We start from the raw sequence: 27,867 nt of genomic DNA, 5'->3' as shown, positions 1-27,867 counted from the left end.
TGAACAAAAACATGCATATTGCAAATTCTCTATATATAGTTATAGGAATTTATTATATGGATAGTGAATTAAATTCAAAGGTCCCCAGGACTTCGCTCTAACTGAGTTTTACTGTACATAGAAATTGAGATTTTGTAGTTATATAGGTATGGTGTGAAAATTGTTTTAAGAGACATGTACCCATCGCTTTTTTCCCTTTACCTTTCTTCCAGCTCTTTGTGCATCATCTGGTGAATACCCTGAATTTTCTCGCCGCAGAGCTCGTAGAAATTCACTTTTCTTGTCGCCGAGATTTCTTGGCTGTGTTACAAGGCGGGTATTCAGAATCTCCATAGGAGGTGTTGGAGACTGCTGTGATCCCTATAGATCAAAATAACCCACATCAGAAAAGTCATGGAATCTCATCAAAAGTACAATGTTAAAGAGCACCTATATGTAGATGTCATAATTTTATAATATTTTAATAACATTATAAATGTATGTTTACATCAGCTACATGTATGTTGAAAATCCAGGATTTGGCGAGATGCTTCAATATTCAGGCAGTATTTTATTTTATACATAGCTAATAAAAGGTATGTCAGCAGTAAAGTAAGACATTATTAAATATTTATTTTGAAACTTTTATCTAATTTTTTTTTAGATAGACTACTTGAGGGTTTTATTATGAGAAAAAAAAAATGCTATTATGATTAGTGTTGTAGTACATACCTCTTTACTCGGGGAAATTCCAGGGGGAGTGAGTGGTTTGCTGCTACTTGAAAATCCCCCATTAAAGCGGACATTCTCCTTTGGTTTTCTATTCACGGAACCCTGGAGCTATCAATATTAATCATTAATGTTTTTACATGTTTTTAAATCTCAGCATTTTTTAAACCCAAATTCTTTAATGAATGATGTATGCAGTACACATTATTTTAACCATTTGATTAGGGATGTGCGATTTTATCGGTATACCGATATATCGCGATTTTTTGTTGCGTGATATGTATCGTGATACGGAGACCTGAATACCGGTCTTTAGGTACATATTATAAAGTCCAGAAAATTATTTATTTATTTGTTCAATCTTTCAAATTACAATTACAGAAAGTATAAAAAATGTTGTTAAAAGTGAAAAGAACGGCATCTTACCATCCAAACATAATTGATTTTATATACATAAAAATTTCAAGAGAGTAAACTTTTGTTTTTCTAGCATATTTTTAGCAAAATAATGACTTTTTTGTAAAATCATTGTAAAATCTGCTTTTAAAAATATCATATTATCGTGATATTGTGGGGAAAAAATCGTGATATATCGCGATACGAAATTTTTGGCGATACCCATCCCTACATTTGATATACATTTGAGTACATAAGTTGTCCCAAACAAAGCAATTTGATTCTTCGAAAGTAGATACGAGACATGATAAGACAGTTATCTCACCTTATTTGGCACTAATGATTTATAAATGTTAGATGATGGTCCACGCTCTCCAAATTTAGAAGCACTGTTTTTCCCATGAGGAGGATGTTCTATAAATAGACATCATAAAAATTTCAATGCTTGATTAACTGATATTTCAAACACAACAAGTGGCCCATGGGCCACATCGCTCACCTGAGAAGTGTTGACCATTCTGTTCTTTACCAGATTTCCCCCTTGTTATACATAATGCATCCCCTTTACCCCACTTCATAATTTAGACATTTTGAAATCTACAATAACCCATTAATCCTTCCATAGGCACATATGTTTCAGCTTTTTTGGCCCAGTGGTTCCTGAGAAGAAGATTTTAAAGATTTTTCCTATATATTTAAAAACTTTGAAATCCCTATAATGGCCCCGCCCTTCCCCTGGGGGTCATGATTCCTACAATTTAGAATTTACACTGCCCCAGAATGCTTCCACATAAGCTTCACTTTTTCTGGCCCTGTGGTTCTTGAGAAGAAGATTTTCAAAGATTTTTCCTATATATTTCTATCTAAAACTTTGATTCCCTATAATGGCCCCGCCCTTAGCCAAACTGGGGGTCATAATTCCTACAATTTAGAATGTGTACACTACCCAGGATTGTCCACATAATTTCAGCTATATATAATCAAGTGGTTCTTGAGACATATTTTCAAAGATTTTTCCTATATATTTCTATCTAAAACTTTGATTCCCCATTGTGGCCCCGCCCTTCCCCACAACATCATGATTAAACAATTTAAAATCTACTTAACCAGGATGCTTCCAATAATTTCAGCTTTTCTGGCCCATGGTTCTTGAGAAGAAAGTTTCAAAGATTTTTCCTATATATTTCTATCTAAAACTTTGATTCCCCATTGTGGCCCTGTTAGCCCAACACGTAATTATTTTAGAATCTACATTATACCAACTGCTTGTTAAATAAGATTAGCTTTTCTGGCAGTGGTTCTTGAGAAGAAATCAAATAAAGATGTTTATATATTTCTATCTAAAACTTTTAGGATTCCCCATTGTGGCCTCGCCCTTCCTCCAGGGGTCATGATGTGACAGTTCTTTATACCAGGATGCTTCCACATTTAAGTTTCAGCTTTTTGGCCCAGTGGTTTTGAGAAAGATTTTCAAAATTTTTCCTATATATTTCTATATAAAACTTTGATTCCCCAAATTGTTTCCCCGCCCTCCCCCATCATGAATTGAACAATTTAGAATCTACACTACCCCAAATGCTTCCAATAAGATTCAGCTTTACTGTTTGTGGTTATTGAGAAACCTGAAGATTTTTTAATGATTCCAACCCTATTTTTGCCTTGCTTGATACATCTCCCCTTCACAGGGGATATGTCCATCATTTTAACAATTTATGTTCCTTTCACCCAACAATGCTTTTGTACCAAGGTTTGGTCAAAATTGGCCCAAATGGTTCTTGAGAAGAAGTAGAAAATGTGAAAAGTTTACAGAAGGACAGACAGACGGACAGACAGACGGACAGACAGACTGGAAATTGACAGACGGACAGACAGACCGGACAGGAGACAGACGGAAGACGGACAAAATTTGTGATTAGAAATTTTAATACCCATTTGAGCCTTATTTTCAGGTGAGCTAAATAATAAACTGAATGATCTGGTTAAGCAGGTATAACATTGTAATTCTGTTTACCCCAGACACTCCCACCATTTGCTGTCTTGCTGGTTTTCTCGCCACTTTCATCCCCATTGAGTGAGGGCTAAAATGAAGCAAAGAAATAAAACATTAATCATTAATACACATCATTTAGAGATTTGATTTGTTACATTACTTGGAAATCCTGCTAAATTGATTTATACAACAGAATTATGAACGTACAAAGTCTTCCTGAAATGTTGGTTTTTCTCCGTCCTCTTCTTCCTTTGCCTTCGACCTCTCACTGTTATCCTTCTCTTTTCCCTCTTTAGAATTGGACCTTCCTTCTTTCTCATAATGATTTTTCTTTCTGTTACTGGGATAACTACTAAAGAATGGCTGCTCTCCGTAGTAGTCAAATGGACCAGCATAGAGATCATAGTATCCTGGATAGGCACCATTCATCTATACAAATTTGATCATTATATATAATCAGATATATATTTAATCTTAATGTGCTTCTGGTAAATTGTTATTGCCTTCCTTTTCATCAGCATTGTCCCCGGTAAAACATGTATGAAATTACTGTAACATTAGGATGCTTTAAAAATATTTTCTGTTTTCCGTTGATTTCTACAGTGAAAGAACACATTTTACCAAAGTTGTTTTGTTTTCCCAAGTAATTATTTTAAATTGTTTTATGAAAATTTATATGAATATCTATAAATTGAGCATGATTAAAAAATATTCATATTTCAACCTTTGAAAATTGATAAGTTTGCATTAAAAATACAGTTCACAGTTCTTTGTGAAATTCAAATTTATCTTTAGATTTTTTCCTACTTCAATTGCAAAGTAAATAATTTTGATTGTTTTTGTTATTTTGATTCAAAAATGTTTCATCAGAATAAAACTTGAATAATCTACAGTAAAAATGAAAATGTCTTATTGTTCAATTATTTAATTATTTAAAAATTCATTTAAACTTAACACAGTTTAATGTGTCACAAATGTAAAGCATATGCATCTTGGCTTGTTTTAACACAATTTCATTAACAAGGATTGAAGATTAAAACTGAATCAAAATCCTAAGCAAACCAAGTTCCTTGATATGTACATAATATTGTTTGGGGTCTTTCTCTTTTGGGGGTCAATATTGATTTGTCTTGATAACATGTCCATTGTAATAATGGCCATAGGAAGCCATTTTAAATTTTGATTTGTTGAAAATAACACATCTTGCTAAAATTTCATTGCAGAAGAAAACTAAACATTTCATGCTGAATTTCACTTTTAACGTGTCTAATTATGCAACATACTCATAACTTAAATAAAAATAAATTTTTATTCTTTAAAATTAGATGTGAAATACTTTTTCAAAAAAAAAAAAAAATCACTCTCACTATCTGAAAGAGCATTAATCATTGTTAATAAACACGATAAAAGTCAAAGGTGTTACTTAACAATTCTACAAAGACTACGCCGTTTGCTTATTACTGGAAATTAATTTCAATTTTCTTAATTTCAGTGTGTTAACTAAGCCTTGTTGCAATAAGATGTATGTTGTCATCATATGCAGGTTTGGTCCTATTTTTAATATGCTATAAATTACAGGTTTGATGAAACTCTGTGATTATTATTATACATGGAAATTTTTTACTGTTGTATATATAGAGATTGAAATTCTGTAGATCACTTAATTTCTTGTGACACCTTATTTTCACAAGATAGTCAATGACTCTTCAATCGCACAAAACTTTCACAAATGGTGGTTATTGCTCGACAAAATCTTAAGAAATACTATTACAAGTGAGAATAAAATTTTCACAAGCACAATGTATTGCGTAATAAAATCAATCTCACGTAACAGTAAGAGCATTAATCATTGTTAATAAACACGATAAAAGTCAAAGGTGTTACTTAACAATTTACTAAAGAAAATACCCAAATCTTTGCTACATTTACTGGAAATTATTTCAATTTTCTTAAATGAAAAAGCACAATGTGTTAACTCTAAGCTATTGTTGCAACACCATATTTAATATGTTGTCATCATATGCAGGTTTGGTCCTATTTTTAATATGCTATAAATTACAGGTTTGATGAAACTCTTGTTTTATTATTGGCTTCTATGGAAAAGATTTAAAACTGACATCTAATTATATATAGAAAAGATTGAAATTCTTTAGATCAAGAAAAACTTAATTTCAAAAGTCTGCAAATAGGTAAGTTTCCAGTAACATATAATCAAATTAAAAAAAATAGTCTTAACAAAATACAGTATAGGGCCTGATGCCTTGGTTATTGCTCGACAAAATCTTAAGAAAATACTGACCTTACAAGTGAGAGAAATGTCTCCTCTAAGCATCAATGTAATTTCTTTTCGTAATTATGTGAAGACATAAATTTCACGTGAACAAATAGTGCACAATGTGCCATGTGAGCAGAGTTTGTTCTGATGTAATCAGTGATTGCAGATAACTACAACCATGACTCTAATGTTACAAGTACGATCGACTTACGATAAGGCGCGGTAAACAAATGGAGTTGCCTGAAAATACATAATACTGGCATTACTGCTCACAACAGGATATTTGTAACTGGACTGAAGAATGTAAAAGCTAATCTAAGAAATCACTCTTTAAGTCTTGTTGTATTCTGTTTAATTTGAAACATTTTAGGATTTAATTAAGATTGCTTGTATTACAGTTATCGGTCCCAAAATGTGATTTGTCAAATGAGTTTACATGCAACAACCATAACGAAGTTTCTGCGTAGTTAATGGGTGTTTTGTAGTAGTATTAATTGAAGATACAATTGATTTAATTTTATATTCATATTATTCATTGTGAACGTTTTACTATTGGTTTACATTGTTCATTGCGGATGCACCCACTGACACGTGCTTCGCGTAAACCTGACTGAAGTAAAATATGACATCTAATTACGCCATAAAAAAAAAACATTGTATTTACATTTAACAATGTTTAATATACAAAATAAAGTTTTGTTCTACTTTTTTCCATTTGATGTCCTAAAATTATCTCACATGTTTCTCAAATATTCTATTGATATCTCCATCCATTATGATAGAAAATTAACTAACGATACAAAGGATTTAAAAACAAATCATAAATATTCTGAAGTTTAATGCATTCTCAATTCTTTTTCTGTAAAATATGAAAATATTACATGTTGCATGGCTTTTTCATATATCAAATGAGGCCATGCTTAATTATTAATTCTCATTTACAGTCTTCACGAAAACTCAAAGGTCCAAAGACCGAGGCCAGTGAATTTTGATGTTGGGTCAGTGAAAATCAAAATTCAAGAAGTCCGATGGGCTTTTTGATTATTAAAATCATACACAGTCAATATATTTTTTACCTGTCTTACTTGCATAAATTTCATTAATATATTAAATAAAAAGAACAAGCACATGTTGTTGAATCGTATTATCATAACCCTATTATAACATGGATGTATTATGTAACAACCGGAACTAGCTAGTAACTATTAACTAGTACATAAAATGTGCGAAGTTCCAACAAACAACTTACCAAAACACGACAAAGGACAAAAAATGGCGGCATTTCAAAAGTTGAAGTATGTAAACATGTATAAATTTACAGTTATGAAAATGTATTTATTTTATTTTTTTTTTTAATTAAGGGGCCAGTAAAAATTTTGGTGAGCCAGTAAATTTTGAAAGTTCACTGGTCCGACTGGCCAGTTAATTTGAAAAGTTTTCGTGAAGACTGTATTTACAGATAAAAATAAAAAAAATTAAAATCAGGATTTCATAAAATAGGATAAACATATCTTTTCTGTTGTAACTTGTATAGGCAGTAACTAACTTTTCATGATTATACCCAAGGACCAACCTAGGGGGCGACTGAGGCGAAATAGTCGCTTTTGGGCTCTAAACTTCGCCGTAATTTATCATGAAAGCGAAGTTCAAGTCGCCTTAACATTTGCAAACCCTTTATTGAAAATAATAAAAGAATCTATTAAGAAACATGGTAGAACCCTCAGTAATTTATAAATCTTGTTTAATTACTGCTGGAATAAACGAAACAGCAGGACACTTGCACCTGTTTCGCTACAAATGACTAATGCGTCGAATACTCTGTCGGAACTCCTCTAGATTTTACGCTTCCGAGTATGAAAAAGTCCATTGTTACAAGTTATGCACAACCAGACGCAAAACAGCTGGTCAGCTATCGATGTCATGCCAAAGATGATGATGATTTTAGATCTTTTTATCGCCAAATAATTATTTCATGCTGTGAATACAGACATACTTTTACTGTTAAATTGTGGAGTTATCACTGTCCAAGAAATTACACGTCTGATATACGGAGTTCAATCAGCATGCAGTATGTAGTACATGTAGTACACCAAAACTTTTTTCAGAAATAAAAAAAAAAAATAATATTAAAAACAATTTTTGAAAATAAAATAACAAAAACTTGTACCATTCTATGACACTGAAAATTTGAAATGAAAACTTGAGGATAAAATTCAAAAGTTAATTGTGCATATTATGGAAAATGAAAAAAAAAAACAGTTTTATAATTTTTTTTTTTTGCTTGATATACCTTGTAATTGCAAAAAAGAAAAAAAAATCAGATTCTCTATCTCTCTCTCTTTTATTTTGATTATTTTTACTAGGATGTCAATACAAAAAAATTAATGAAATGTATTTTAAGTTATAAACAATGAAATGGTTTCATTTTTAAAAAGTTTTAATGATCAGTGAGCGCCGCGCGCGCCAAGAAGTCTCCCTAAATTTTAAAACTTCTCCCTAAATTTCTCTGAGGGAGAAGTGAAGTCTCCCTAAATTTTAAGTCTAGGTTGGTCCCTGTATACCTATTGTTCATTGCTACGAGTTACTCAAAGCATTTAAAAACATGAAATCTCTCTTCCTTTCTTTAAATAACTTTTTAAGAATTCAATCTGGCCTAATACTTACAGGATTCTCCTGTGATGGAATCTTGAGCCAGGCTGGTGCAAAGTCGTGCTTTGGAGCGTTGTGAGCTGCCATCACATCATCATGATGAATGGGCTGTGAAAATATAGTGAAAGTTAACAATACTAAAATAAATGAAATTTTCTTTTCATTAAGACTTTATTCCATCTAGTATTTGACTACATCAGCAGAAGCATTGATTTTTTAAAGCCGTTGATGTCATGTAGCTCTTGTAACATCAAGAATTGTAATCTTCACAAATTGGAACCTAATAAATTACCTTTGATGTAAACCGTGTCCACAATGATCACCAAACCCTCTTTTTTTTCTACGATGCACTTCCAAATATTTCATGAAAGTTCCAACATGTAAGGCACTTGCACAATGTGATCAGTTTTTTAAACAACACAAGCACTCTGGGATTTCAACACTCACAAATCAATAGACTTCAAACGTTATCAACCATACCACGCAAAGACAAATGCCGTGGCACTTATCCTAAGAGGATAATCCTCGCTCACTTATTTTGCCACAGTCATGTACTCATAATTGTATATATGCAAAATTTAAAAAAAAATCAAAAAACAAAACAGTCCAAATCTGGTGAAATATGTACTAGCTGGTCATGATTTCTTACATATCTTCCCCATTTACTCTCCGCTAAAAATTGTTGATTCTTGAGAGGGTTTTGGACAAATAAGAAATCATATCAAAGATTATAAATCGTCAGAACTGCCATGCTATCGTCATCTGGTCGTCTTCACTGATTGGCCTTGAGGTTGTCTTCTCCTGAAATAGTTGACGTTCTTACTATGTCTTCCACGAATAAATTGTTCCTGAAAGACAATACGTATTTTCTTGTACACTGTAAACTTGCTTATAAACTCTTACATAGAATACAAATGCTTGACACATACAACTGAAACGTTTTCCCGCCGTGTGAAAAATAATCTGTCACAATTCAAATGCACATGGATAAAAAGTGTTTACTTGGAATTTGTTTCTGTCTTTTCATTTAGTAATAATTCACAAACACCCACTTCGATTGTAAATTCTCAAAAAATGTTTCTTACAGCATTCGTTAAATACACTGTCAATCTCCTTGTATTACAAACGTAGAAAGCATAGGCAGATTTTTTTCGCACTCTCACTACACTTTCAACAGAAAACAAATATGGCGACTAAAATTTCCCACAATTCAACACGAGAACTTTGCCGAACTCAACATCTTTCCAAAGGTTTGTGATAAACATTTCGAAAATAAAAAAATAAGAAATGGTAAAATTTATTTAATAAGACAATGGCCTTTTTAAAATTAAAAAATATATTTTAAAAAAAAATCACACGGTGTCCATAAATTTAATACCCTGATTAATTGGCACCTGGGATATTCCGATTTATTTATTCAAGCTAGCGCACTGTATCATTGGCTGTAAAAATGCGAACGACAGAACTGAAAAGTTACAGAAAATCAAAATATATAGTTTTTTTTATTTTATTTTATTTTTTTTTTTGCATTCTAACTGACATAAGACCATCTTTAATTTTTTTAATGCCTCATGTCCGTCCTACATTCTTTTTTTTGGGCCTTGGCCTTTCCTTTGACCAGGGTTCTGTATATTATAGATTCCTGCTTTGACCTTGACCCCACTTACCTTAAAATGCTAAAAAAAGCTTGGTTAAAAAAAACTATTTAAGATAGGTCTAATTTAAGCAAGCCTACTATATTAAGAGCTATAAAAGTTCATGAACATTTTTTTGACCTTGACCTTTTCTTTGACCTTGACTTTAAATTCACGTTAAGCTAAATTTCAAAGAAATTATTTGAGATATTATCAACTTTTATATTTTTATATGCTTACACCATATTGATGAGAGTTATTCAATTTCATCAACGTTCTTGACCATGTCCATTTCTTTAATCTTGAATTCAAATCTGTGTCCATCATATTATCTACATATTTTTATCAAACTTCATATGCTGAGACTTATATCAAGTAGAGCTATTCACTTTCATCAACATATTTTATTTGTTTTTGTTCAAAGAAGGTATTCAAAATATTTTTAATGTAATTAAACTAGCTCATGTACTCAGATACATTATTTGTTGAGTATCATCAACAATTACTGAGTTCTTTTTTTTAAAGCTTTTTATTGATCTTTCCAGTTAATATTCTTGGTCAGAAAGTGAAAAGACTGACTTGTAAGAATTATAACCATGCAGCCTTCTCTTTTGTTTTCCTGCTACACGTCTTACTTTTAACTAATTAATATTTTCTAACCGCATGTCCTTTTTGTAAAAATAAGAATGTTTGTTCACCAAGATACAGCTCACAGATCATATTGATTGAATGAACCATAAAAAATTAAGAAAACACCCAAAGGCACTTCATGAATTCACTTTAATACATATATTCTCATTGAGATTTCAAAAATTAAAACATTTGATTGTTCAATGTTCCATCTATGTATGGCAGCATATGAGATATCATAACATTACCTTTATAAATAACGATAAAATAAAGTCCCATTTACAAGAATATTTGAGAGTTCCAAGATCCTAGACTTTAAAGTGAACAAGAAACAAAACTGGAGAGATTCCATTAAATTTTAATCGTCCTCCAACTACTCTCCATCAAAAGCAACTAAATTTTATAAGCTATAGGCCCAAAGACCACAATGCTCACCCTAGCCTCTATCATTCTGTTGTTTTTCCATCAGATCTCCCCATATATCCCTGTGTAAAACTGATCAAATATTGTGAGTCCATTCTATCCCCAGGGGATATGATAAAAAAAAATTCAATTTTTGCTGCCTGACAATGCTAATGTATAAATGCAACTAATCTTGGATTTTTTATTCTTGAGAACATTTTCAGCAAATGTTTCCTATTCATGTATATATTTCTCACTTAAACTAGAGTGGGGGGATGATTTGAATAAACTTGAATCTGCATAATCTGAGGATGCTTTAGTTTAAATATGACATTTATTGCTTTGCTGTTTTTGAGAAGAAAAATTTAAAATATCCTTTTTCCATATAAATAACATAATAAACTTTGATTACCTGATGTGGCCCCATCCTAACCCTGGGGGGAGAGGCACAATTTGAACATACTTGAATCTACACTCTGTAAGGCTTTATCTATATATTTCATTTTCTAGACCATTGATTCTGGAGGAGATCTTTTAAAGATGCCATTAAATTTTCACAATTATTTCCCCTTGAAAGAGGGTGTGGAACTTCATTTGGACAAACTTGAGTTCCCTTCAACTAAGGGTGATACGCTGTGGCAAGTATGTTTTGCAGAAGAAGATGGAAATGTGAAAAATTAATTACGACAAGACAACTTAACAAATTAAGATCATGAAAAGCAAGCTACTATAAGCCTTTAGCTCAGGTGAGCTTAAAATATTTGTTCAAGAGCAATTGTCATTCAAATACAATAGAACTCTTTCTGAATTTGTATAGCCAAGATAAGCAAATTGCATCAACTGAATGTAATACATTTACATGAGAATAATATGAAATGGACAGAACGAGGTCATACAATGCCTTACAAACTCCAGACAGGTGGTCTCCAAACAAATAAAATGATTCTTCTTTTTTTTAAGTGATCAAAAAATTGGATATATTTCAATTCACAGTTTGTTTCTTGTTATAAAGCCATTCAATTCAACTGGGATTAATGTCTATAAGATAATAGCAAACAAAATCTCTAATGATAAATTATGATGTGCTTGGGAGGAGTCTAGCTCAGTGACTGATCATACAAAATTCTGTTGAAGTCAAATAAGCTCTACCAATCAGAAGCCATGGACATCTTAGTACAAAAATACTTAAATTTCCACTTCAGGTATTTTTTAAAAGGACATGTAGATAATATCCATTTTCTTATGTAAAAAGTTTTTAGATAATATCCATTTTCGTAGGTAAAAAAGTTTATACATGTATAACAAATATATAAACATATACAAGTATCTTCAACAGAGCATATTCAATACAACACATAAACCTGAGTAAAATTGAAATAAGACCTGGTCTTTAAAAAGAATTGATTATTATGATGAGTAATGCCATATACAGGTGGAACTGGAACCAAGTGTGTACAGAGTCATACGAGAATAAGATAATGTTATCACAGATAACAATTCAGTCGAACACGACCGTCTTGAGGGAGTCCTCCTCTTTGATCTCCAATGTTGCGATGGCTCCGTCATTAAACTTAAAGGAGGAGCCACCATCCACCACCAAACAAGCGTCCCACATCCGAGAACAGATCTGAATTCTGTCAGGAAAAAGATCACACATAGATAACTCATACCAGAGAGAGTCTAAATGCAGCTTTATTGCTTATAACAAAGTTTCAGGGTCAGAAGATTTTGCTTCATTATGAGCGTAAATTGTTACATCTGGTAAATTTACAATAAATTTCGAAATTATTTTTGCATTATTAAGTGTCAATTTGTTACAGGCATGTTCACTATAAGTGTGTTTTACTGAATAGTGCATGACTTTATATGTTATGCTCCCCCCCCAATGCTCCATTATTTTTTTTTTACAGCCAGTCCCCTCAATAACACTGACCACATTTTTAAAATTACCTCCCTTATGGGATTTTTTCTGTAGAAATGATCAGAATTACATGTTAAATGGGGCAAAGAAATGCATTTGCAGTATTATTTAAAAAATAATGTATTTTGTGTCTTCTAACTTTGAGTTTTACTACACACTGTTTTAAGCCTTTTGATATCTTCCTCTTATTACTGGTATTTAAAAATTATGACCCAATTAATCTCTAGTCTTGATATCTGTATCAAAGTACTTACTTTGTAGCAAACCCTTTTGGGTGCTGCACTTGAAAGACACCTAAAAAAAAGTTTTTGATGTGTAAGTATCCAGTAAATTGTTTAAAAACAACAACATATATTTATTTTTTAAAGTAATTAACTCAGAGACACTTCTGGGACATATATTGGTGATAGAAATACAGGAGTGGTAGTCAATATACCCTAAAAACTGCCAAAGATCTTGTGTTACATATTATACAACATTCACATTCTGAAATTGCATTTGTCATGACACATTGATCAATTTGATCTAAAACAAAAACAAACCGAACGTAATGAAATAAAAATTGAGAAACAATTGTGGACTTTGAAAGATAAGATTACATGTAAAATGTTGATTAATTTACCATTACGGACAGGGTCCCGGGTTGTGAAAGCCATTTTGGGTTCACTAGGGTCAAACTTTAGAGAGTCATTGTATTTTTGAGTAACTTTGTAAATGAGGTTTGGATCCAACAAATTCATATGTCTGTCTGGCATCAACTCATTGGCTGAAATTAACAAGTAGATACATGTACATGTATAGCAATCTAATAAATCTTGAGGTATTGTGAGCAATGAGCTCACTAAATGACACCTCCGCCTCCCATATTACCATATAAGTGGAAATTTTGCGAGACGCAAATTTAGCGATTTGTCCTTAAAACCTGGTAATTTATTTTTAGTGAGATGTTATTTTAGCGATTCTAAAATACACATTAAAGAAGCTATTACAAATAAAACGCAATTAATTTTTAGCGATATTTAATTTTAGCGATCTCGGCACCCTCGCTAAAAATGCCAAAATTAAATCCTCGCTAAAAATTCTACTTATATAGTAATTTAATGGCAGTGTCCATGTTCTGCTTTGGGAAACCCAAAATATGTGTTGGATCAAAAAGTAAAATAGAAGGTGCACAATAGCATTATGTAATAATGATTCTCTGAAAGTCTCATCAAATTTCATTCAGTGGTATAACAGGAGTTGCAGATAAGAGATGGGTACCCCAAAGTGAAACAGACGAACATACAGACAGACAGCCGGACATCACAATTACTATATACCCTCACGCTTTTCAAGCGGGGACAGAGCTGCCAACATTCTGAAATGAAAAATAGTAAGGCCTGGTCCTGCAACCGCCTAGGCCTCCTGCCGCTGTAGATGTTTTGTAAATGGACATGCCATCGGAGTAATTTGAGGCACGTTTCCATTTTGGCCATCAAAAAAATAAAAAACGACGATACATGCAAGCGATGTAAAGATCATGACTATATATATATTTAATTATAATAGTACAAAATGTAGATGGCCAGTTATGAAAATTCAGGTGTTATAAACTTTGATCAAGAAAAACCAAAATTGGAAGAATATAGAGAGAAATCGTATGGCGTATTTTGGATGCTAATTTCAGAATACTTACGTTAAAATCGTAAGGGTTGGCAGCTCTGCGGGGGGTATAATTAGATGTTAGATCTGCTCGCATACTCACTATCTAACATCCCATAAAGGGTCACGTCAGAGGTCAAATTTGGAACAACTCTAGACTTATGTGCTTCAAATATACGATGATTTTGCAGGCGGCGATTTGATTGGTTGATGGAATTTGACTTCTGAGGTGACCCTCTATGGAATGTTGTTAGATGCTAGGGTAGCGAGTATGGAAGCGGATCTAACATCTAATTTTATTGAATAAGATTGCATGTATAGTTTATTTCTAGGGTATAATGTATCAAAAGGACCTGTCCCCACAAAATCACAATACATGTATAATATTACCCTGGTAGTTCAGTGAAAGAGCAACTGGTTTTCAGGGAATTAGAATTCCATACATCATTACATGATTATTTTTGTCATACATGTATAAGGACTGTTAAGTGTTTAAGACATTTCTTTCGGGTCACAATAGATCATCTTAAAAAAAAAAATCACAAATGTATACAACAGGATCTTTCAATTTCACTGACCTTATAGGTAGTAAAAAGAATTAATTATGATGCCTTACCGTATCCTAGTATTGTCTCTATGGCCTGTTGAGGGAGGTTATTTATGTGGTAAAACCAGGAACTGGACCCAGTCCCAGTACAGACCGCTATACCGGAACTCTTGTGCTTCTCACTCGGGTGATCATCTACATTTATTTCATAGTAAGAAACTCTGTTCAAAGAAGATGTTGAGAATAAGATAAGGTTCTGTAAAACAAATTAGGATTGATCTGCCTGCATTCATTATCACAAACTCTGCATTCAAAAACTTGCACAGTGTCAGATTTGTTGGATGTTCCTGTAATATTTACAGCTTACATATAAGTCAAACTAAGGAGTTTTATTTCAAAATTATTTTTTTCATTAAACTCTTTCTAAGGTTAAAAAAGATTTTCCTGTCATGAATGTTTATAAAAAAGCACCCTTCCCTCACAATCTTTTTATTCTGCTATGATCATACTACGTACTTGTCTGTATGGTTAGCAAGACATCATTAAAAAAATATCCTGGCAAATTGAAAGTGTACTTTTGAAAGAAATAGACCCAGTACCTGGCAGATAGGCACTCTCCTATAAAAACCTCATTGAGGGCCAACACAGGAAGAACTCTAGGAGTGGTGGCGTTCTCCGACACGTTAATATTCTGTCTGTACGTCTCACCCTCCCCCACATGTTCTGTGAATCGGTGTTCATAAAACTCAAGTTGCTGGTCGTGAAGTTCTACTGGTTCATCATTCTCATGGTGTCCAGACATTGTAATGCGAATCCTCTGACGTCGCTTCCACCTAAACAAAAAGTGATTCTCTGACATTCAACAAACATTGAACCAGGAGCCTTTGGTGAAATTATAGCTACACAGCATTGGCCCTTTTGCCCCCCCCCCCCTCCCTTTTAACAGAGGCAATAGTTATTTGAACTTTCCTTGTGTAACTTGTGATTGAGACAAAATTTTATAATTTATTTCTATACATCTCAAAGAGGGATGTGCAGTTTTATCGGTATACCGGTATATCGCGATTTTTTGTTGCATGATACGTATTGTGATACGGAGACCTAAATACCGGTATGTAGGTACATATTATAAAGTCCAGAAATTATTCATTTATTTGTTCAATCTTTCAAATAACAATTACAGAAAGTCTAAAAATTGTTGTAAAAGGTAAAAAGAACTGCATCTTACCATCCAAACATAATTAATTATATGTATATATGATTTCAAATAAGTGAAAATTTGTTTTTTTAGCATATTTTAAGAAAAATAATAAATTTTCATTTAAAATCATTGTAAAAATTGCTTGTAAAAATATCGTGATATTCTGGGAAAAAATCGTGATATATCACAATACGAAATTTTTGGCGATACCCATCCAGGTTGGAGAAAATACTCAAAATCAGGTATTATCGGTGAAATCGCGTATAATACCCGATATAAGGGTATCGTTAAATCCGGGAAATCAGGTATTCCGTGCAACTTTCTATAAAAACAAAAGAACGGCGCATTATGCCACTTACTGTTACTTGTACATCATACGTCAAGATAAACAGGTAGTCGACATCACCAAGATCAACGTATCGGAGTTTATGCAAATCATTTATATAGTAAATAATGCCGGGACCGCGGACAGACGTCGACATACATGTATCAGAGGTTGTTGATATATCCGATGTCAAGATACCGAAGTTTACCTGTATATTTTTTTTAATTATCTAAAACATATGAATTCATATAGAGAGGAGAAATGGAGAAAAATTGGACAATACATTTCTGATTTGCTTGACTAGCTTGTCTGGGGTGATGGTCTCGTTCTTCTGCATCAGATCCGTCAAAGCTTCACTGTAGACAATCACTGCATCATAGGCCAAGGCATACATAGCCAACACCTGAAATAAGTCACATACATAGTTTATAATCAGTAATACCATATGCATCTTAGGCCAAGGCATACATAGCCAACACCTGAAATTAGTCACACACATAGTTTATAATCAGTAATACCATCACTGAATCATAGGCCAAGGCATACATAGCCAACTACACCTGAAAAAGGTCACACATATAGTTTATAATCAGTACGAGGGTTGTCCCAAAAAGTCGTAGACAATGTTTATAATTTTTAAAGTACGCAACCAATTCTAACCAAATTTTGCACTGACATAAAATATTCAATGTTCTTTAAAATTGTGAATTTTTAAATTTATATCTTTCATATTAATGATATTAGGGCCATTTATATGAAGGCCGATAAGGCCTGTCGGCGCACTAACAAAATTCTGAATAATTTTTGCATATAACTATCACATTTGCTTTTATTTCTTTAGTACTATATAATACATTGAACTTAAGATTTAAATCACTGAAAGCAGAATCAAAATCTTAATAATATCTCAGAATATCATATAAATTGCTTTGGAAACAGACGATTGGTGTCATGATTTTCAGTGTTGTTCGTATTGAGTTTAATGAAAATGACGTCGTCAAACGCGTAGCCGGCGCATGGAGATGTAATAAATTGTGTTTGTTATGGTTTATATACATCAGAGACTGGAAAAAATAGTAAAGAAGCGACATTACACACCAAATTTTAATAAAGAAGTTATTTTCAATTGGCACGATACTCAGTGAGAATACCGAAAATATTTTCGGGGTGTAATAAGTAGAGTACTTTTTGTTAAACGCAGATAACAGGGAAAAATTTTGATCTCGAACGACGTCAAACAATGTGTATTCTCTGCTACCTACAATGTAAGGCGATCTTTCGAATAAATTTCGACTGAAATTTGAATCTGGTTTAAAAAAAAAAACAAATAAAAAACAAACGGACAGTAGTGATTTTACTTAAGACCCTTAGTCAGGAGTGGTCTATCACTTTAAAAAATTATTGAATGTTAAGAGACGTGAGTGAAGCAGACAAAGAGATCATGACGTTATAAGAGACGTAATTTACGCTTGCTATCGTGCGCCGGTGTACACTTATATTCTTTCTTTATTTTTACATAATTTTCTTATTAGATGTGATATCATCATGAAACTTGAAATGCATGATCATAAAATGTTAATTTTCGCTATGACAAGGAAAAAAAATTAATTAAGCAAAGAGAAACTAAACTGTTTTCCCTGTCTACAACTTTTTGGGACAACCCTCGTAATACTACCACTGCATCATAGGCCAAGGCATACATACATAGACAATGCAAAATCTTAACAATTTCTGACATTTTCATACAAAATATTTCTGCTCTTTTCCTTTTGCAAAGATTAAACTGAGTCAAGTACACATGCTTTGATTATGGTAATTTTAGTGTCTATGAACAAAAAACCATTTTTAAACAAAAACTGCAGCTTTCCTGCCTATAAAGAGGGGCGAGGGAATTGTTTGTTGGCTTGGTTCTTATCAGATCTCCTTTCTGAGTTTACCTCTAGCCACTTGTTCTTTCTATTGGTTCCTCTGTAATTCTTCTGAACTCTGTCAGTAAATAGATGTCTCTCCATTACTCTCTTCCAATGGTCCGTCATCAATCCATTTAAATCATACGTAGAATCAATTCCTATCCAACCCTTGAATGCTGTGCTACATGGCAATTCCTGTATGAATGAAAAAGTTATTTCACTTAAAAATTTATGCAAAACTAATGAAAACTCAATGAAATCATAAAATTGTATTTAATGAATACAAGTTATGTGATTAAAAATAAAGCTATGCTTAAAGAAATGATGAGACAATCTTTATTAAAATACAAATTATCATATATATAAATGTTAAATATTGTTAACATGGTTAAGTTACCACTTTAAATAATGCAAAATCTTAATATTTTCTGACATTTTCATACAAAATATTTCTGTTCTTTTTGTTTTTGCAAACTGATGATTAAACAGAGTCCAGTGGATGATTCGTACATATGCTTTGAAATATACATGTATTGTTATGATTAAATCCAATTCCTTTTTTTTTTTTATCGAAGGCACAATTCCTCCAGGCAACAAAATAGAATTAAGAAATAACTATCTTCTAATTTGGTATTTGCGACCGTTAATGCTGATTTAACTTCTCAAACTGAGTTTACCGGCTCCGCTTATGCGTCCCCGGTAAAACCGATGTTTGGGAACGTTAAATCAGCATTAACAGTCACAAATATCAAATTAGGAGATTAGTTATTCCCATTCTAATGCAATCTATGCATTTTTTGTTGTTTACATCTTATTTTGTTGATTTTTATTATACAAAATACGTCACGGAGCATTGTGTTTTTGCGTCGCTCTATTATGACGTCACAATGAAAAGCTTTCACTCATGTTAATGCTTGTTTTACTGCTTCAAACATCAGCGCATTAGCCAATCAAAACATGTTTTACAAAACAATTGCATTAGAATTAAAAATTAAAGAACTGAAAAAGAAATAAAGCTATTCAGAACACCAATAAAAATAATAAAACATTTCATAAGTTGTAATTAAATAGAGGCATAAGAAATATCCCATTATTTTTTATTATGAATCAAAATGGTGTTCAAGATACAATTCAATAGTCAATAATGTTCCTATAATGTTCCTATCCAATTCTCAAAAACAAGAAGAAGTCTGTGAGCCAATATGCATCAGTAATAACCCAGCTTTGATGTGAATATACACTCTCATGAGCATAAAAACAAGTTCATATAGGGTAAATTCACCATGCATCGGATACCCTTGTACTTCAGCAAGTTCTCGCCATATCGCTACCGATGGAAAATTATCAAAATGGAGTTTAACATTTAGTTTGTGATTAAAATATCAATTTGGGACACAATTATATGCCCTTTATTGAGAAATTATCCTCAAAAATCGAGTTTTTAGGAATAACGCAAAATTCACCATGGATCGGACATTGTTTACCATGCATCGGACAGACGGTATTTTTACTGGAAAAATATCATACATTTATCAAAGTGCTTTAAAATGCTTGATGTGGATATATTTTTATCTTTTATCTAAGAAATAACCCTCAACTTAAATTTAATTGACGATATCGTTGCACAAATCTAGAACGATTAAAGAGACCTCACTCTGCCTTAGAAATGCTTTAAAATGCTTATAATGCGGTAATTCGCGCCTTTTTTCATGGTTTATCATACTCTGCTTTGTAGAAATAAATTGAGTCAAATTCCAAACTTCATACATCGATAACTTGTATTTTGACTGAAAAAATAGAGTTTCTATTTTCTTTTTCCGCACAAAACAGCTATAAGCTGGGTTCTGTATGAAAATGGTAGTGCTTACCTTTGCATCGGAAAGTTCCGATGCATGGTTAATTTGTGTCCGATGTAGGGAGAAATGAACATACTAGTGAAAACCAGCTCTAAAAAGAATTATACGAACATTGAAGTGAAATTTCTTTAAAATTTATGTAAAATTACCAATCTTTGACTTTATTCACCAAAGTCTGACTCGTTCCGATGAAGTCGAATTTTAAGAACGATAACTCTAAAAATCGCAGAATCATAAATTTCTGGTTATTCCCCTTTGATGATGTAAAATATGACGTAACTTCAAGGCTATTCTCGGGGTATTTTTATCACAACATAATAATAACAATCGGTATCATTAAAAAAATTAAATCTTCATCTTCAAGGCAGAAACAAATAAATACAGGGAACTCTTAAGTTGAAAGAGAATTTATTGTCTGAAGTTGTCCGAAGCAAGGTATGTGTCCGATGCATGGTGAATTCACCCTAAAGAAATGTACTTCCTGAGAAAACTGATGGAAATTTTGTACTGAAAGACACATACAGAGGAAATTGACAATGGATTTGTCAAAAAAGAAACCCACAATATGAAATGCCAAAGTAAAGAATGCGTTAAAATTTCAAGCATCTAAAAACAGTGACAAAAATTTTTATGGACAGATGCAGGGTTAAACAGTATACCCCCTCTCCTTCTGAGCAGAGGCATAAAAATCAGTACTCATCTCAATATAAAAGATGCACGATAAACTCTGATACTTTTTTGTTAGAAACCAGACAAGAATCCTTTTAAAAAGACTTCCTTTCCTTTAAGTTTTTGTAAATTTCCCCTTGATATGACTCTTAATAGATTTATCTATACCTCAATAAATCCCAGTCTACAGTTCATTTTACAAACAACAGCTGACTCTTATCTTGCTAAATACTTACATTTGGATCCCGACATCCTGCGTAATATTGGTTGGCGTAAGGGAAATACCAGCCATACTGTCCTATAGCACCCCACTGGTATCCATCATAGGAAGTCATGTTATTGCTGTCAACATCAAAAAGGGACACGATTAATGAATTCTCACCAAATAATGTGATAGTGCATAAGCTTCAATAAAAATAATTATCTTAATTCCTCTGAGACTGAGCTAAATGCATTTAAAGAAAGTGCGATCAAAATCTACAGTGGCGCTTTTTAAATTCAGATGCCTCCATCCCCAATAAAATCGTCCACATAAATGTGATTAAATCATCCAGGCAAATCTCTTCTTTAAAGACCCTCTCATGCTTGTTCATATGCACATAGTAGTTATCAAAAAAACTAGAACTGTCCAAACGGGACAAAATACCCCCCATTGGGTTTTTCAGAAGAAAGTTTTTCCATAAGAAAGATATGGACCGGACACGAATTACGAAATTTTTCTTCCAGTGACCTTGAACTTCCCCAAATGACCTTGGGTCAAGGTCAGGACACACCCTTGGGCTATGGGCAATCTTTGTGTGAAATGAGAACCTACCAAATTTATCCATAAGAAAGATATGGACCGGACTTGAATTATGAAATTTTTATTTCAGTGACCTTGAACTTCCCCAAATGACTTTGGGTCAAGGTCATGACACACCCTTGGGCTATGGGCAATCTTTGTGTGAAATGAGAACCTACCAAATTTATCCATAAGAAAGATATGGATCGGACACGAATTATCAAATTTTTCTTCCAGTGACCTTGAACTTCCCCAAATGACCTTGGGTCAAGGTTATGACACATCCTTAGGTCATGGGCAATCTTTGTGTGGAGTAGTAGATTCTAATGTCCCTCTGTAAGAAAGATATGGACCGGACACGTTTGCAAAGACAGAGGGACAGACGGACGGACAGACAGACAGACGGACAAGGTGATTCCTATATACCCCCCCAAACTTCGTTTGCAGGGGGTATAAAAAAACCTTTGTTTTACCTTGATTTATTTATTTTAATTCTATAATTTTAAAAGAAATAATATTAAAAAGATAGATAAATAAATGTAATTTACACGATGGAAAATGGATAGGCAATTTTATGTTGAGATCTCCCTTTTTAACACAGGAAACTGAACTTGCCTTCTAATTGACATGTGGTTATATGAGCGAAAACAATTGGCAATAGGTCACCTGATTGACTCAGGTGACCTAAAAAGACTTGCGCCAAAACCATTACAAGGACAGACAATGTTAGATAACCCTGTCAAGCTAACTAGCATGGTGAGAACTTCAGCTTACTTAATGATACCCCCATCTCCCATATGATTATAACTGCAAATTCCATGTTTAGCTCTGGGAGACCAGAAATAGTGTCAGATCAACTACAGGTAACTCTTGATACCTCGAAGTCCGCGGGACCGAGGAAAACCTTCGAGAGATCAGATCAAGAGTTCGAGTTTTCAAGAGTCCAGAATTTTCTGGGTTTGTTTGGCAGGTTTTTAAATTAGTCTTACCGGATATAACGATGTTCATGCTGTGCTTATTTTTCACAAGTGGTTTTTATAAAACAGCGATATGATTTCGTATTTTAGAAATTATTAACCTGAGTAAAGCTAAAAATGTACAACGTCATTTTATGTTTATTTTTTTATTCTTTATACTATGCATTCGTTATACGAAAACGACATTTTACAGCGCCGCGTGGCACATGGCATTGTGATTTTTCCAAACACGTGCATTGAACAAAGTTCTGTAAGTATTTGTCCAACAATTGTCGTCATATTGACACTGAGGCTGTTTCTGGATTTTCATATTTCGTTAAACTTTGACACTGACTCGAAATAAAATTAAATTTACTACGTTTCATCTTGTAATCTGCAATTACAATTTCTGAGTGACACTGCGTTTCTAAATTATCGTAATACAGTCGACGATAATTATTTTAATAGCATATAGGCAACATAAGATTAATTATAAATCAATTATCACCTTGCAGTATAAGTGTCACCTGAATAAACATCCCGTTTCACGAGACCCGCGTCTTCTGCCTGGGGCCATTAAATGTCCAGGTAAAGTTGCTAATTATGTAACTTGTATACACATAGCCACTTCGAGGTATCGAGGGTAAATTTCAATAGAATATGCATAGTGGGACTGCCTTTTGACTTCGAGGGATCAAGGGTTTCGAGAGATCAAGAGTTCGAGAAATCAAAGTAAATTTGCTTAGTTATACAGTCTTCACGAAAACTTTTCAAACTAACTGGCCAGTCGGACCAGTGAACTTTTAAAATTTACTGGCCCACCAAAATTTTTACTGGCCCCTTAATTAAAAAATAAAATAAATACATTTTCATAACTGTAAATTTATACATGTTTACGTACTTCAACTTTTGAATGCCGCCATTTTTCATCCTTTGTCGCGTTTTGGTAAGTTGTTCATTGGAAATTCGCACATTTTACGTACTAGTTGATAGTTACTAGCTAGTTCCGGTTGTTACGTAATACATCCATGATATATTAGGGTTACAATAATACAATTCAACAACACGTGCTTGTTCATTTTATATAATATATCAATGAAATTTATGCAAGTAAGTCAGTTATATATTGACTGTGTATGATTTTTATAATCAACAAGCCCATCGGACTTCTTGAAATTTGATTTTCACTGACCCGACTTCAAAATTCACTGGCCTCGGTCTTCGGACCAGTGAGTTTTCATGAAGACTGGTTATATAGGGGAAAAAATCGGGACCGGAGACTCACTTCCAGGGATCAAGAACTTCTCGAGATCAAAGTTCGAGCCATCAAGAGTTACCTGTAGGAGCACAATGGCATTATGTAATAAAGAATGTGAAAATATCATTAAATTTTATTCAGTGGCATAGGAAGAGTTGCGGATAAGAGATGATAACCCTTCAATATTGCAGAAAAAATGGCATAACAATTTAATGCTACATTTTTTCCAACTGAATTGTTACCTATTATACCGTACGTTCCTAATTTGGTAGCAAAAATATTAAGAGGCCCATGGGCCACATCGCTCACCTGAGTAACTTGGGTGATGCAGTTCTTTACCAGATTTCCCCTCTTCCTATACCTATCGTGCCCCCCTACCCCTTCCTTTTCATGATTTCAACACTTTAGAATCTACACTACCACAGGCAGGATGCTTCCACATAAGTTTCAGCTTTACTGGCCTATTGTGGCCCCGCCCTACCCCAGGGGGTCATGATTTTAACAATTTAATATCTACACTACCCAAGGATGCTTCCACATAAGTTTCAGCTTTCCTGGCCCAGTGGTTCTTGAGAAGAAGATTTTTAAAGATTTGTTCTTTATATTTCTATGTAAAACTTGGATTCCCTATTGTGGCACTGCCCTACCCCCAGGGGTCATGATTTTAACAATTTAATATCTACACTACCCAAGGATGCTTCCACATAAGTTTCAGCTTTCCTGGCCCAGTGGTTCTTGAGAAGAAGATTTTTAAAGATTTGTTCTATATATTTCTATGTAAAACTTGGATTCCCTATTGTGGCCCCGCCCTACCCCCGAAAGTCATGATTTTAACAATTTAATATCTACACTACCCAAGGATGCTTCCACGTAAGTTTCAGCTTTCCTGGCCCAGTGGTTCTTGAGAAGAAGATTTTTAAAGATTTGTTCTATACATTTCTATGTAAAACTTGGATTCCCTATTGTGGCCCCGCCATACCCCCGGGGGTCATGATTTTAACAATTTAATATCTACACTACCCAAGGATGTTTCCACATAAGTTTCAGCTTTCCTGGCCCAGTGGTTCTTGAGAAGAAGATTTTTAATGACTCCACCCTATTTTTGTCTTTTCTTGATTATCTCCCCTTGTAAGGGGACTTGGCCCTTTATTTTAACAATTTAAACTCCTCTTCACCCAAGGATGCTTTGTACCAAGTTTGGCTAAAATTGGTCCATTGGTTCTTGAGAAGAAGTTGAAAATGTGAAAAGTTTACAGACGGACAGACGGACGGATGGACGACAGACAAAATGTGATCAGAAAAGCTCACTTGAGCCTTTGGCTCAGGTGAGCTAACAAAAATGCTGTACATATACCTTCTAGCTTCACACAGAGTAAAGGCCATAAAGGGGGGAATCATAAACATCCATATTATCCGGACTCCATAGGATTTAATCTTATCCATGTACGTCTGTAAGAGGCCTGGTCTGCACAATGGTGGAGGAATGAATGGTATAGCAATCTGAAATGTAACAACATTCAGTTTGTTTTATCTGGTATCATATTGGCTACCACTATGTTAATTTTAGATTCATACAATGGAAGATGCCCATTTGTCACAATGCTCACTCAAGTAGTCCTTAAAGTCCGTCAGTTTATTTAGAACAGGGACCTTATCTACCACCAAGGGGCCATGACTTGAATATTCTTCAATATAAACAAACTGAGGATGTTTGAATAAATATTGTGACTAAACAACATCATGCTGTTCTTTACCAAAAAAAAAATTATTTTTTTTTTATTCTCTATTGTGCCCCCCCCCCCCCCCCACCTTTCCCCATCATGATTTGAACAATTAATCTGAGCCAACACTACCTCAAGATACATTTTTTTCACTATGACACTATTCATGAATTTGCTGTTCTTAAGGAGAAAGTTTTCCAGATTTTTCAAGTCTTTTTATTTTCCTTATTTCCAGACAGTAAGTAACTCCTATTTCTTACAAGTATCTTTGCATTCAATTATGTCCCCTCATCACCTTGCTTTCTCAAATTCAGAATAACTTGTAAAGACCTGCAAAATTAATGGACAAGATTTAATCTTACCTCTGCAGTAATTTCCAGATTGAAGTCTTTTGCTTTCTGAATGAAGACGTTGTTGATTTTTAAGTTGGACTGTCGAATGATTATCTGAAATATGACCAAAAACGTAATTAATCAGATTTCATAGCTCAAATCAAAAAATACAAATCATTAGGCAAGCCGAAGTTCCAGACCAAACAAATATTCCTTATTCCAAATAAATCTTATTATGGCATAAATGGAACTTTTAGCCAGACACAGATTTAGCGATTTGTCCTTAAAAATCAGCAATTTTTTGAGCAACTTCTTAAACCTCCAAATGCAGAATGAATTCTTAGCATTATTAAAATTAGCCAAAACTGAATTCTTCCTAAAATTTCTGCTTGTACAACATACTATAGACATGCATTGTTTCATACAGTTCTAGTACTGTACATTGTTTTATTATATATATATATCCAACTTTGTATCACTCAATTTTACTGTAGATTTCGTACAATCACATGACATCATGATACAACTTTCAAGATCACCACATTGTGGTTTTTTTTAATTCATATCAATCCTCACTGAAATTGATGCCTGGTACACAGAAACATGGCATTATTTTTCTTGTGCATCAAAAAGTTCCGTGACAAATGCCTAATGTTTAATGGGTTGATATTATATAATTGACCTCAAATTTTTTTCAATAAAAATATATTTTACTTGTTGTAAGGGGATGTATAATAAATTTATCATTACAACAATATATAAACACTTGGAATCATTAAGATCAAATTTTTGTTACACTCTAGATACCAAAAAACCGCCAAATCCTGTCAAGACTTAGATCCTTATTTTGTGAACTTGATAATAATCTAACAGGCTGAAAAGTTCAAGTTTGAGAGGATTGATTGTTTCTAAAATTCCTTACCATCTTCTTCCAGTTTCTGTAAGCAGCTGCCATCATAATACTGTGGGACAAGGAGCCTATATTCCAGGAGAGTCTGTTATAGTACGGATAGATAGCCTGAAAGTTTACATAGCCTCTATAGTTAACTGGGTAAAACTGACAAAGTTTAAAATCATAGTCTCCACAGTTAACTATAATACTGACAAAGTTTACAATCACAGCTTCTATAGTTAACTGAATAAGGGGACAAAGTTTACAATCATAGCCTCTAAAGTAAACTGTAATACTGACAAAGTTTACAATCACAGCCTCTACAATTAACTGAATGAGGGACAAAGTTCAGGGATCGACACTAACTTTAAAACCATAGTTGTCAGCAGGGATAGCAATTTCTAATTTCTACTAGCCCTGTTCATGTATTACTTGTCCAACAGCCGAAGGCTGGTGGCCGAGTTGCAAAGCGATGAGAGGGGTAGGTGTGGGAGGGGGTTTCCCCCTCCAGCTGGTGGGGGTACGGGGGGCCTCCCCCGGGAAATTTTGAAAATAGAGATGCAAAATCCTGCATTCTGGCTGTATTTTGGGTAAAAATTATATGTCACTTTATGATTGTACCTAAGACATTTTTTCTATTCGAAAAATTCCATATTTATAATCATTTAGGGTATTTTGAATCACCTTTAAAGTTTACATTTTGACTTACAAAAATAATAATTATGATGATAAAACATGTTTGAAAATAAATTTAACAATTATCAGGTATATTGTGTGTAAATTATAATTCTTTTCTTGCTCTTAGTGAGTAATTGGTAAAATTTACTGTAGCCCTGCAGGGCAAATTTAAAGACATGTCTGGTAGCCCGACCTCAGTATTCAGTTGTCCCGGGCCAGCGGGCTAGCGTTAGTGTCAAACCCTGAAGTTTACAATCACAATTTCTACAGTCAACTGAATGAGGGACAAAGTTTACAATCACAACTTACAGTCAACTGAATGAGGGACAAAGTTTACAATCAGAACTTCTACAGATAACTGAATGAGGGGACAAAGTTTACAATCACAGCTTCTACAGTCAACTGAATCAAAGTTTACAATCACAACTTCTACAGTCAACTGAATGAGGGACAAAGTTTACAATCACAGCTTCTATGGCTAACTAAATGAGGGAC

At 33.5% G+C, this 27,867-nt stretch overlaps 3 protein-coding genes across 3 annotated transcripts in view; all 3 read right to left on the bottom strand.

Moving 5' to 3' along the window:
- Nucleotides 1-165: 165 nt before the first annotated feature.
- LOC134252477 (vasculin-like) lies at nucleotides 166-9,229 on the bottom strand. Its single transcript, XM_062734965.1, has 7 exons — nucleotides 8,311-9,229; nucleotides 8,034-8,126; nucleotides 3,302-3,523; nucleotides 3,116-3,182; nucleotides 1,430-1,518; nucleotides 712-819; nucleotides 166-360 (listed from the first exon to the last, which is right to left on the bottom strand). Exons 2-7 carry the CDS (start codon nucleotides 8,103-8,105, stop codon nucleotides 166-168), a joined length of 753 nt encoding a protein of 250 aa, XP_062590949.1. The 5' UTR covers nucleotides 8,106-8,126; nucleotides 8,311-9,229.
- Nucleotides 9,230-10,413: 1,184 nt separating this feature from the next.
- LOC134252476 (NAD kinase 2, mitochondrial-like) lies at nucleotides 10,414-16,032 on the bottom strand. Its single transcript, XM_062734964.1, has 6 exons — nucleotides 16,022-16,032; nucleotides 15,393-15,626; nucleotides 14,863-15,014; nucleotides 13,228-13,371; nucleotides 12,860-12,899; nucleotides 10,414-12,318 (listed from the first exon to the last, which is right to left on the bottom strand). The coding sequence occupies exons 1-6, from the start codon at nucleotides 16,030-16,032 to the stop codon at nucleotides 12,183-12,185; spliced, it is 717 nt and encodes a 238-aa protein (XP_062590948.1). The 3' UTR covers nucleotides 10,414-12,182.
- Nucleotides 16,033-16,551: 519 nt separating this feature from the next.
- Nucleotides 16,552-27,867, bottom strand: part of LOC134252475 (uncharacterized) — a 29,872-nt gene continuing 18,556 nt past the window's right edge. The window contains exons 7-13 of the mRNA XM_062734963.1: nucleotides 27,710-27,811; nucleotides 26,725-26,820; nucleotides 25,833-25,916; nucleotides 25,104-25,249; nucleotides 20,991-21,096; nucleotides 18,257-18,424; nucleotides 16,552-16,722 (exon numbers count right to left, since the gene is read on the bottom strand). Of these exons, the coding sequence (XP_062590947.1) occupies nucleotides 16,564-16,722; nucleotides 18,257-18,424; nucleotides 20,991-21,096; nucleotides 25,104-25,249; nucleotides 25,833-25,916; nucleotides 26,725-26,820; nucleotides 27,710-27,811 (861 nt within the window). The 3' untranslated portion in view covers nucleotides 16,552-16,563. The remainder of the gene's footprint in view (nucleotides 16,723-18,256; nucleotides 18,425-20,990; nucleotides 21,097-25,103; nucleotides 25,250-25,832; nucleotides 25,917-26,724; nucleotides 26,821-27,709; nucleotides 27,812-27,867) is intronic.

This window comes from Saccostrea cucullata, unplaced genomic scaffold (genome assembly GCF_032062105.1).
Source record: "Saccostrea cucullata isolate Sc308-1 unplaced genomic scaffold, CSIRO_AGI_Scuc_v1 ctg3220, whole genome shotgun sequence".
Classification (NCBI taxonomy): domain Eukaryota; kingdom Metazoa; phylum Mollusca; class Bivalvia; order Ostreida; family Ostreidae; genus Saccostrea; species Saccostrea cuccullata.
The sequence above is the reverse complement of the archived record's forward strand: the minus strand, read 5'-3'. Positions and strand labels throughout refer to the sequence as shown.

What these genes read in the sequence shown, in the direction of transcription:
- LOC134252476 (XM_062734964.1), bottom strand. An exon ending in CCGGGACCCTGTCCGTAATG is followed by an intron (nt 12,900 to 13,227) that starts GTAAATTAATCA and finishes ACTTTTTTTTAG; the next exon opens with GTGTCTTTCAAGTGCAGCAC. An exon ending in CCAAAAGGGTTTGCTACAAA is followed by an intron (nt 12,319 to 12,859) that starts GTAAGTACTTTG and finishes TTTTCCTGACAG; the next exon opens with AATTCAGATCTGTTCTCGGA.
- LOC134252477 (XM_062734965.1), bottom strand. Translation starts at nt 8,105, where the DNA reads ATGGCAGCTCACAACGCTCCAAAGCACGACTTTGCACCAGCCTGGCTC. An exon ending in AAATGGTGGGAGTGTCTGGG is followed by an intron (nt 1,519 to 3,115) that starts GTAAACAGAATT and finishes GTCTATTTATAG; the next exon opens with AACATCCTCCTCATGGGAAA. An exon ending in GAATTTCCCCGAGTAAAGAG is followed by an intron (nt 361 to 711) that starts GTATGTACTACA and finishes TTTGATCTATAG; the next exon opens with GGATCACAGCAGTCTCCAAC.